The sequence below is a fragment of the Pygoscelis adeliae genome, unplaced genomic scaffold (genome assembly GCF_000699105.1).
Source record: "Pygoscelis adeliae isolate BGI_AS28 unplaced genomic scaffold, ASM69910v1 Scaffold10, whole genome shotgun sequence".
NCBI lineage: Eukaryota > Metazoa > Chordata > Aves > Sphenisciformes > Spheniscidae > Pygoscelis > Pygoscelis adeliae.
In genome coordinates, this window is record NW_008824053.1 from 3,861,611 (window position 1) to 3,873,025 (window position 11,415).

An 11,415-nucleotide genomic window follows, 5' to 3' on the forward strand; every position below is an offset into this window, starting at 1 on the left:
TTGAAGGTAAAAATTCATGGTGATTAAAATGAGTCATGAACCTAGAAAACACAGCATACAATGGTTTAAATTTTGTTGGGTGTCCCTACTAAAATGTAGTAGGAGTTGCTGAATTTAAAAGCATAAAAATGAGATCCTGTATTTTTTAATAAAATGGCAACAAAATGGATTTGCCTCTACAAAATCCATTCCAGGCTGTGTTAATATACATTTATAGTGTCTGAATGGAAAACCTAATTCTGTCTTTATCATAATAACCAAACAGTTTTATATAAACTAATGTCCAGTTGTAAATCCATCTTTTCTTGGAAAAAATAGTTTGAAAGCACAGATTTAATCTGATAAATGATGCAGCAATTAACTGCTTTCATTACTTGCAAGTCCAAGTTAATAGCTGGATTCAGTGTTAATGAAGTTTTTTCATTCGAAAGAGATGCTTTTCCTCTCTATTGCTTTTTAGCGCTGATAAATGTGTCACAGGAAACAGCCTCTAAACGAAGGAAAACCATGATTTTTCATGTATCATAGTGTATCAAGTGGAAAATTAAATGGTGCAGACAATGAAAGGAACAGATTTCTATGATAACATAATCTTAAAATAAGAACAGAAAGCTGTTATTTTGCTCTGAGGTCTGTTTCAGCTGTCAGCTGAGAAATGGCAATGCATCCTTTGCCACAGGTTAACCAGAAGTCTTGATGCAGAAGAATGAGCTTCTTTAGGCAAGTCAGACTTCTACTCTGGAAGAACTGGATCCTCCGGAAAAGACAAAAGGTAAAGTATTAGTCTTTGGATTTCAGCTTTGGACCATGCACTCCACTGGATGAAGTGACTGGTACATTTATCAGCACGTAAAAATCACGAATTCCTCAAAGAATCAAATGTGATCTTTGTATGGGCCTGCTGTCTGGGATCTTGTCTGGTGCAGTCTGCAAAGCTGCTTTTTACAGACTAAGCATAGAATACTTGTATAATGCTATTTTGACAAATAGTATTATGTACTAGAAGAGTTGTGGGTAGTAATATTTTTTTTGTATTTCCACGTAAAAAGATCTGCTGTTAGAAAACATTGTGGGCACCATTCAGCACAGGGAGGTTTGTTTCCTAATTTTAGATTTGCTCCTCACACCCAGCTGCTCTTAGACATGAATCCAATTAGGGCCCTAAAGTTCACACAGATTTTATCTTTTTTAATACGGCTGAATGACATAAGTAAAGTGAAAATCAGAGAAGTAGTTTAAATCCTTTCAAATCCTCTTAGATCTTATGATACTTGGTCTCAGAGCAAATTTATTTATTACTTTCCACCTTATTTCATCATTGCTGTTTTTTCTGGTTTTTTTTTTACTTTTTCTTTTTTTTTCTTTAAGCCAAATTTTCTTAAAGTCAAACAAAACCTCAAACTAGGGTCTTGGTCATCTGATGTACTACAACTACTTCTGTCCAGCAAAGGAAGTCCCTTTGCCTGGTTTCCAGGCAAAGGAAGTCCCTATGAGGTCCTATAGAGTTAGACTACCTGTTTCAAACTAAAAATAATAGAAAAGTACATTAGGGCATCTGTGAGGCCGTAACAGTCATGCAAACAGTTTTGCCATAATAACAGAGATCACTAGGGTCAAACTGAACCATGGGATGAGTTGAAATACTTACCTATGCTGACCCTATTTTAGTCATTAGGAATGACTCACATGCTGAAATTTCCAGGATCAAAGGATTATCTGATTTTCTTAACAGATAAATTGAAGGTCCTCTCTTTCATAGCTTCCCAGCAGACTTTCTCCCACAGTCTACATTGCCATCAAGAGCTGATGCATGTAACGTTGCCAGCTCATGATTTAATACAGTATGAAAGTCACCAATCCATACTTGAGCTAAATTACACCAAATACGAGGACCCCTTTTTGAAGCTGGACTTCAGTTACTGATTGTCAAGGAGCTGTAGTAGTTTGGTTCTCAAGTTCAGAAAAAAACCCAACCAAACAAACAGAAAATCCACATCTTTCTTATCTTCAAATGAGTATACTGAGAGAATTGGAAGCCACTGTTTTTTAAGTTTTAGCAAATGGATCTTTATGTAATTCTTCGGTATTTTCAGTGTATGAAATACTGCTTTATTTGGGCAAATCTGCTCAGATATGTGACCCAAAGTGCCTGCTTGGGCTTCAGGAATTCTCTTTTTTCTTGTTTATTTTTTCTTATAGAATTTTCAAAAATGCTAACTTGGTGTTTCCTGGTGTTGCCAGAGATTCTTTTCCGTGATGATCATTCCTAGCTTGTAAGCACAGTGATGTAATCCACAGAGAAATATTTTCTTCACTCTGAAGAGTAAAACATTTTACAAAAGAGTCAGTAAAATAATTTCCTTTTCTAAGTATATAAACCTACCTGCTTATTTGTCCACACAGAGAAACAAGGTAGCCAAAACAAAAATCCATAATGTCAAAAGTAGCTATAAAATGTGTTTTGGGAAAATCAGCGTGTTTTTTGTTAACCATCATGCAGTACCATAAATGGAGACATATTCAATCTTCTACTCAAGTTCATCATTTAGTCTAATCTAATTCACAAGAGGAAAGACTTCATTACAGAGTTAACAGTTGATCCACAGCCAATTTAAGCTTGTCACATTTATATGGTCGTATCACTGTGCTTGGTCCATTACAGCTCTGTCTGGATACTACATTTCTCTGTGCATGTTGCTGGGATTTCTGGCTGTTTATCTTGTGGTTCTGCAGGCTTATGGGCTGCTCTCTGATCCTTCTAGTGAGTTCTGAGACACCTGTGTGTCCTCAGGAAAAGGATCACAGGAAAGAATCAGAGGGCTAATGGCACTTGGTCTGTCCTTACCTCATGACACATTGTGTACCAGCTTGAAAGAAAGCTTCCCTTGTGCTTTAGCCTTCAATCCTTTCCAAACTAGTTAGCTCAGACTGAAAGGACTTACTGAATTCAAGTCTGAGGATTTTGTATTTCCTGGGAATGAAGTAAGAATCGACATCTGAGCAGTTAACCCAGATTAAGTCTGCAGCAAAGACAACAACCGAGGAGTTTCCCCAGTTCTCACCCCTCTGAGTTTATGGGTGAGTAGTGCTTGTCCCAAATGTCTTATCAAATGGATGGCAATGGGTGTTAATCAGACCTTGTGGACCCCTGCTGAGAAGGGTCTGTAACACTGTACTCCGAGCTGTGCACGACAGCTGTCAAGGAGAAGAGCTGTACAATGGCAGGTTTCCTTCTATAATAATTGTGTCATCTGCCCTTTGCTGCTGGTAAGATTTTGCATGCATAACTTCCTAGGGGTGGGTGTGTGTGTGGGGGGGTGGTTGTTGTTCTATTTTAAAAAAGCCTTAAGAGGAAAAAGTGTGAAATAGGAAATGGTTGCCTGGTGTAAAGCTTTCTACCCTTTTGCTGTAAGCATAAGCTGTGCTTAACTAAAGCTATTAGACGAGGTTATAGTGGAAAAAACAGGGCAGCTCCAAAAACCTGTTCTTAATTATGCTGTGGAGTATCTTTTGCCCTGCATGGCTCAGTTTGGAAAAAAAAAAAAAACACATTCACACCACATCTTGTCTCTGGCTCTGCTCCTGTACGCGTTATTGTTACATATTTGGTGCCTGGTCAGGGAGGCAGGAGCAAGGGAAAGGAGGCAGGGAGGGCTTTCCTGTGCATGTGCTGCAAACCCAGTTCTGGAGAGAGTCTGTCCTGGCTCTTGTAAGGAAGGAGAAAAAAAGTGCCACGTGGCTGGACACAAAAATCCCATAGCTGGTCCTCAGAGCCCAAAGCCTGTGTCACAGGATCAAAGGTTTGTAGTTTCAAACCTCTGCCAAAACACACAGGGGCAGTAAAACAAACTGAAACACAGGAGTAGAGGAAAGAGACTGAAAACCAGGCAGGATGTTGCTCTGTGGTAAAGCAGTGCCCTTGATTTTCTGTCATGACTGGGAGTTGGTGACTGCTCTAAGTGTATTGAAAGATCTGGGCAATAAAGTGGCCTTTGATGGGGTCTTCTGTGTTATTGAATAAGGTGTTTGATCCTAATGTATGCATTTCTACCTGTATTAGAAACTTAATGTTGAAATGAATGATGACAAAAAGAAGCAAAAATAGAGATCAAAGAATGTAAGTTTATGCTGAAGTCTTTTACCTTTGGGTAAGCACAGTGCACTGACAGCCTACTAATGAGCCCAACATTGCGAAACTGGATAAACTCCCCCCCACACACTTTTTCTCTCTTGCATCTAATCCTTTTTTCCTGTATTGTTATAGAGCCATCCACTTTGTATAAAAACTATTTAGACATATCTGGTCTATCTGGCAGTTTAGTACTAGCTGTTGCCTCTTTTTACCTTGGTCAGGATGCTTAATCATTTCTTTAGAAGAGGTGGAGAAGCCACTGAGTTAATGGTGATACTTCATGGGGCTCTGAAATCCTTGCTATTTCTGGGTGTCCTTTCCAAATGGTGAAACAAGCAAGGGATAACCATGGGCACATGCTGCACTGGGCATTGCTGCTGTGAGAGGGGGCCTCAGCCCTCTAGTCACTTAGTGACTCTATACATGGTTCATCTGTAAAATTTATTTTGAAGTGATTTTTTTCCTTTTTTTCCAGCTTCGTTTTCTGGTGGAGCTTGTATGGCCTCTCTCATTATTTCTTGCCCTTGTCTGGCTGAGGAAAGCTAATCCACTGTATCGCCAACATGAATGTAAGAACATTTAAGATGTTTTAATGCTCTGACTTGTGCTAGATAATGGCTAGAAGTTCTCAGACAGAGATACTGGAACCTGTTTGCCAAGTATTATTCTCTAGTGGCAAAAGAACAGACTTTGCTTCAAGTAGTTTAGTTATTTATAGCCATATATCGTAAGAATTACGAGTGAGGAGGGGGGAAAAAAAAAAGTCTAGTTTTCCTGAGAGATGCTTTGTGGTCAGACTTACATGAGGTCTCAAGATTCTATCAAGTTGTAGATTTCTGTAATTCTGTTACTGAGAAAGTACTGCCTTGCTACTTTTTTAAAAAAAAAGTTAGTTCAGAATTTATTTCAGTTGAAAATAGACATATTGCTTATATCGGTGACTTTTTTTTTGCCTAGTAAAAGAGAAACCTATATGACTTCCATCACGTTCCTTCTGTAGTGAGCCAACCCATCATGCTATTTAGATTCACACAGGCTGCATTAGAAAAGACGCCTAACCATTTATATTTTGTGTTTCCGTACTCTAGGTCACTTCCCAAACAAGGCAATGCCATCTGCAGGAACACTGCCATGGTTACATGGCATCTTCTGTAACATGAACAACCCCTGTTTCCGCAGCCCAACGCATGGAGAGAGTCCAGGCGTTGTGTCCAACTACAAGGATTCCATGTAAGCAGAGCTATATGTGTGAGAATGGGTTGCAGTAATACAGGCCTGCTAGGCAAATGCTAATAGCCTGCTCTTGGCACCTGTTGAGCATTCATGGGCATGAGTGATGCAAGGAGAAAGGATGGAGTATCCTCAGCCTGCTTAGAGAGGTCCCTCAGTACACTGAGGGATATTTTAAAGAATTGTTCTGTGGTGTGAATGAAAAGGGAAAGGTGAGCATTTAAGAAGACACAGGGCTGCAAATACTGGAAGACAAAAACTTTCAGTTCTAGCACATTGGTTTCATTCCAACAATGGTCGGCAAAGTTGAAACAGAGCTCATGATGGTAGGTTTGGTCCTTTTTGAGAGAGAGTTCAGTTGTACTAGTCTCTAGGGAGCACGTGTTCACTTAAAATCCATCCTTTTTATTGCCTACTGCTTAGTGAATGTCGCAGGACAAATCTTTTTGATATGAGTATGGAACCCCTAAGCTTTCTTTTCTCATCACTTGAGTTGTCCCTTCTGAATGAGAGCTCTGATGAAGTAGCAGAAGGAAAATCTGCACTGCCACTTCTTATGTAGCACCTGTTTTGGCTATATACTTGTGAGACTTTAATCAGCATAGTGACCTTCAGATACTAAGCTTATTAACAAAATAGGAGGATGGGAGATTTCCGGACTGTTAGTCAAAAAGAGCTGTGGGAGTGCTTCATTGCATTGTTTGTTATAGCTGAGTCATGAAAGACAGCATAGCCGACAAAGAGCCCTAGAGTAAAAACCTGTTAGAATAGCTATAAAAAGTGCTCCAAATCTCCCTTTGCAAATAGTCCGCTTTGGAGCATCCAATGATGAAAATTAATGAGCTAACAATGTCAAGGCCATTAAAGCTCCAGTCACATGAAAGTCCATAGCTTGGAGTTAACTTAGCATTTGACCTTTTGTTCCTAGTAAACAAGATTTAAAATAGTCAGCTGGACTTTTTTTGTGGGGTACAGTCAATCACACAGTGAAGCTAGAGGCTTCTGTTTTCTATACATTCTGGCTTTTCTAGGTTGCTTATTACAGAGCAAACTGTCCCTTTGTGAGTCAGAGTAAATTCAGTGCATTACAGAGGAAGCAAATACATTGTGTTTTCTGAAAGAATTTAGTCCTTCCTGTTTGCTGTTTCCTGTAAGCTAAAATAAGTCATGAGGACTGAGATATACCATTCCATGTATGGAAAAACGTAACACCATTAAAGAAATGTAATGGCCTCCCCTGCTGCGAATAAGAATTTTTTCATACTTGTTTATAAACACAGCACCTGATTGCATCCTTGCTTGAACTGTATGTTCTGACCCAGAATCAGTAGGTGAACAGCTGCCTGTGACAGTTTGTCGCTCCTGTTTCCTGCCTCTCCTAGAAGAAATGTTTTGAAGGGACCTAAAAGCCACCCTTACATTGCAGAGGACTGAGCTGGGAGAGGGAGGAGGATTCTGTGTCTGGGTGATTCCATGTCATTTACCTGGCTGAGCAGGGCTGCATGTGCCCAGAGTGCCCCATCCAACTGCCAGAGCTGAGCCTGGGCCAGAACCAGAGCAGATTTGCACCACAGCTGTGAGCTGAATGCTGTCTGGGGAAGATCCTGTCTCCCAAGCAAGATCAGCATGGCTAATGAAGAAAGTGTATGAGAGGCCAACCTTCTGCAATACCAGTAGCCCTCTTAAACCTTCTGCGGACTTCCAAATCTAACTGAATCCCACACCACCTGAAACTACTCTGTGGTCACCACAAAACTGAGCTTTGAGTTTCAAGACTGAGGACAAAATAATTTGGTTTTTTCTCACCCCTAACACAGAGTCAACTTCACCTTTTTTTTATGTGAAAGGTTCTTAAGAGTCATCAGTTTTAAATTATTGTTGGTTCACTATTTCTTCTTTCAGCCTTGCAAGGGTATATAAAGATGCTCAGGAGCTCTTACTGGAAGCCCCTGAAATCCATGACCTTGGCAGAATCTGGGAAGAACTGAGCGTTATGACTCAGTTTATGGAAACAATGAGAACTAATCCTGAAAGAATTGCAGGTAATTGTTTTGTCTATATCCTTTAGACTATTGAATTTTTCCTTCTGAGAGCGAACTAGTAGTTACTCTGTAGACTGACAACATTATAATGTATTTCACATGTGCCTGTTACTCTGCTTACTGTTAGAGAGGGTAAGTTAAACTAGTCCAGTGTTGTAAGAAACACCTTTCATTTGAGAGAAAGGAGGGAGGCATTCAGCTCTACTCTACAACCATCTTCCTTAAATAACAGTAGACAAAACTCAAAACACAAAAACATGGATATCTCACCACCCAAAGTAAAACACGTGGATGAAGATATTTCATTGATTATTATTACAGGAGAGGCAGCAGTAAGAAAGCATCACTGGAGGATGCAGAGGAATGGAAAGCTAGGAGTATACCTGAATATATACTGGAAGCATAACACAGAGAGGAGCTTAGAGATATTTTGTTTCAAGTGTTAGCTGAAACAGGTTTGGAACACTGAAGAAAGAAACACTTTCTTCTTGCTTTGATGATGTGTTTAGAGAGAGAAGGCATTGCACACTTCCTACGAACAGGATTGCAAATTATATGACTCCATTAATTTTTACTTAAAACAGCCTCCCAAACTCAAAACACAATCCTGGGGAAAAATAGAAAATGGACTAATAATAATTTTTTAAATTTAATATTTGGGCTTTAAGAACAGAATTTGAAAATATACTCCTAAAACTGATGGCACAAAAACGGACTGTCTCTGAGAATTGATCTGTCCCATTCTCAAGTCCTTTGCCACAGGAATAATATTCTTATTAAAATCAAATAGTCACTCTCCCTATATTTTTAGTAAGATGTGTATAAACCATCTGATACACATGCTCCACTATCTCATCAGGGGTTTCTAACTAGAAGTAACAAAGGGACTATCTCATCGTAAATAACAGTGAGACAATCAAAATGCCTCAGAATGCAAGCAACAAGAACTTGAGTATAATCTGAGCTGTGGTTTGTACACAGCTGTAGAAACCAAACCTGCCTATTTAGAGGTGAAGAAAAGCATGACACGCCATGGGTTTGCAACATATTGCTAAGGGACCACACCCCATGGTTTGGGAAGTTGCCTTTGCATCCCGTATCAGCTTTACTCAGCAGCTGGAAAATAGAGTACATTCCTGTGAAATACAATGTTAATAGTCTTTCAGAATCTGTGGGGTTTTTGAATGTGTTTTACTTTAAAAAAAAAAAAAATATTTAAAGTTTGAAATAACCTGTTTCATTAAAAAAAGTAACAAAGTCAGTTCTGAAGCTAAACTAATAAAATGTGAATTGCCACCTTTTTCCATACAGAAAAAGGTACTGCAGAATTGACTATTTAAGTTCTCTCTATTGCCTGTAAGTGACAATCTTAACAGAATATTGTTATAGCTGCAAAGGTAAGCAATGAAAAAATTAACCAATGTCAGACTTAAGATTGCTCCTTCTCCTGGTTCCTTAAACTGGATCCACTTCTTGAGTCCTCCTTCCTTGTCCCATTCCCCCCTTGCAGTGACACATTTGATGAGATGTGTTCCTGTAGTGTGCTTTTTCCTCTACAATGCCTGGGTGCCAGGAAAGTCATCAGTGAGAATATGGGGGACAGGCCCCTATTATTGTTTTCAGTGTTTACTGCTTGAATAAATACATGGAGGAGCAACTGAAGAAGTTCTGCTCAGCCCCTGCAGCCCTAGGACAGAATATGCTTATTGCAGATGGAATTGTGGAAGTTAGTTGTCAAACTCTGAGAAGACTGTACTTAACTCACAAAATGGAGACACACAGCAGCAAATTTCTGCATGTTTATGTGGAGATGTCTAAAGCTATGCTCCCCATGTCAGTATGATACATGCTGCTCCTATCAGTTTCAATTGCCTGTTCTAAAGACTGGAAAAACTAGTGCTTTTCGAGCATTCTTTACCTAAGTCTGTTGATGCTATGTGAACTACCTTTAATAAAGGCTGTAGTATTCAATGGACATGAGCAATATTTACTTTCTAAGCTTTCACTTGGACCATACTGAGCCAGAATTCACACTGATACTGATTTGTAACAGAGACAAGTTAAAAAAGATTGGCATTAAGAGCAACAGTATTTTGAATATTGTTGTAGATGGGATTAGGGAAATTTGGTGGCCTCTCACATATGTTTTGTTTAACAGTGGGTAGCCTCATTGGCTTGTCTGAAGATTTGCAAGTTCTTAGTTCAATAGTTGGTAAGCTAGTTTAATATGACTATTAAACTGCAAACAATTTATGCTTCTCCAAGGAAAATTAGTTTTTCTTGTGAAAGATTTTCAAGAGGCCATTTTTGCAGAACTATAGAATAAGGTTAACTAGCTAAGATTAATTGACAGCGAGTGATAAATTAGTGTAAATGTAAAGGGTTGACTAAAGTTATTTACACAAGGCCCGGAAGAAAGAATACTAACAACAGTAGCACTCTTGAATCTGAACATTTAAAATAAACCATTACCTCAGGAAAAAAGGCAGAGACTTTCAAATGCAGTCGAGGATGTTTTCAATGCTTCCATTGCTGAAGTTCTAGTCTGAAACAGCTTTGAGAGATCGGATATGCAGAGTCAGAACACTCAGCATTTTCTGATGATCATTCCACAACAAAGGATTAAAATAATTTTGAATTTCAAAAATCGTTTTGGACCCCTTTAGTCACTACTAAGCGTATGAGCCAAAGCACATACCTTTTGCAGGTTTAAGCCAGGGTAGGAGTTGTTCTTTAACTTCCTTTGGTATCTCACTGATCTCTGCACTCCTTTCTTCATCCAGGAAGAGGAATACGAATTCTAGACATTTTGAAAGATGGGCAGACTCTCACTTCCTTCTTGCTGGAAGATGCTGGCCTCCCAGATATTGTTGTTTTCCAGCTTATTAATGCTCAAGTGCGCCCTGAACAGGTGGGTAGAGTACAACAGCTACCAAGCTGTTATCTGTGTGGAACGCATTCTCTTGAGTTGTATATGCAAAGTAGCGGCAGCGAGGGCCTTGTGCCCAGAATACCTGCTGCCTTATAGGCTGTTTGTACAACTTCTCCCTTTGTTTTTTGTGAATCTAGAGGAAGAGGTGTTTGGTTTGTCTTTAAAAAACATTTTGAATATGGATTAAATATAGATATTTAGTTCAATGCTGTTGTTGCTCCCAAATAATGAGCGTCAAGAAACGATACTACCAAGAAATGCATCCGTCCCTATGATTAAAGACTTGTCTCAAAAGCATAAGGCAGCTGTGCATCTTTTTGAGACAGCAGTCCTGATGAATAGCAGGAGAGAACTATTTGAGGTTCTTAATTTAACATTGAAATTCTCTGCCCCAATGTCAGCAGAGTAATATGGTGGCTTTACGGCATTGTCTCATGTGAATAGGTGGGAGTGGAGAAGCAGACCCACTTTATTAGATTCTGATTGAATAATAGATCAGCTCAGAAAATTCAGAGTGAAAACTGCAGGTCAAATCCCGCCTGAAGCAGCTAAGCAGGGGACTGTGTTTGACCAAGTCCAGGCTGTCTTTGCCTCTGCATGTAGTGGTGGCTGGGAGCTCTGCGAGGAATGCTGTATTAAAGAATGAATGTTGCTGAATCAGAACTCTGGAACAGTTTCTACACTGAGTTAGTATGTGGGTGGAAGCAAGTGAATAATTGAGGCTGAAAGACACAATTCCTCTTTTTCACTGCCACATAAAACACAAATGCTGGAACTGTGTGTGGCCAGAAAGAGGGAGGGCATTAATGAACTTGTATGCAGTCCCTTTTGTGCATCACAGGTTCCAGCTGGTGTGGCTAGTAGCCAGATTACTTATCTGCTGTATTCTTGATTAGTACCAGGGGAAACCCTCCCCTCTTCTCACTTTGTCATGAAGCAATACCACAAGACCGTACCAAAGCCAGTGTCAATTGATACATCCTACTTATTTTCACACCTCCGTATCAGCTGAGATGGTGAAAATTTGCTTCCTTGCTGCTCACGACAAGAAGAATATGTACAGATATCCTGCTGGGCTT

At 39.5% G+C, this 11,415-nt stretch overlaps 1 protein-coding gene across 1 annotated transcript in view; it reads left to right on the forward strand.

Annotated features, from left to right (window-relative positions):
• The first annotated feature begins 706 nt into the window (after positions 1 to 706).
• ABCA4 (ATP-binding cassette, sub-family A (ABC1), member 4) overlaps positions 707 to 11,415 on the forward strand; it is a 76,135-nt gene continuing 65,426 nt past the window's right edge. Inside the window, exons 1-5 of the mRNA XM_009333867.1 lie at positions 707 to 772; positions 4,608 to 4,701; positions 5,221 to 5,362; positions 7,265 to 7,404; positions 10,188 to 10,315. Of these exons, the coding sequence (XP_009332142.1) occupies positions 707 to 772; positions 4,608 to 4,701; positions 5,221 to 5,362; positions 7,265 to 7,404; positions 10,188 to 10,315 (570 nt within the window). The remainder of the gene's footprint in view (positions 773 to 4,607; positions 4,702 to 5,220; positions 5,363 to 7,264; positions 7,405 to 10,187; positions 10,316 to 11,415) is intronic.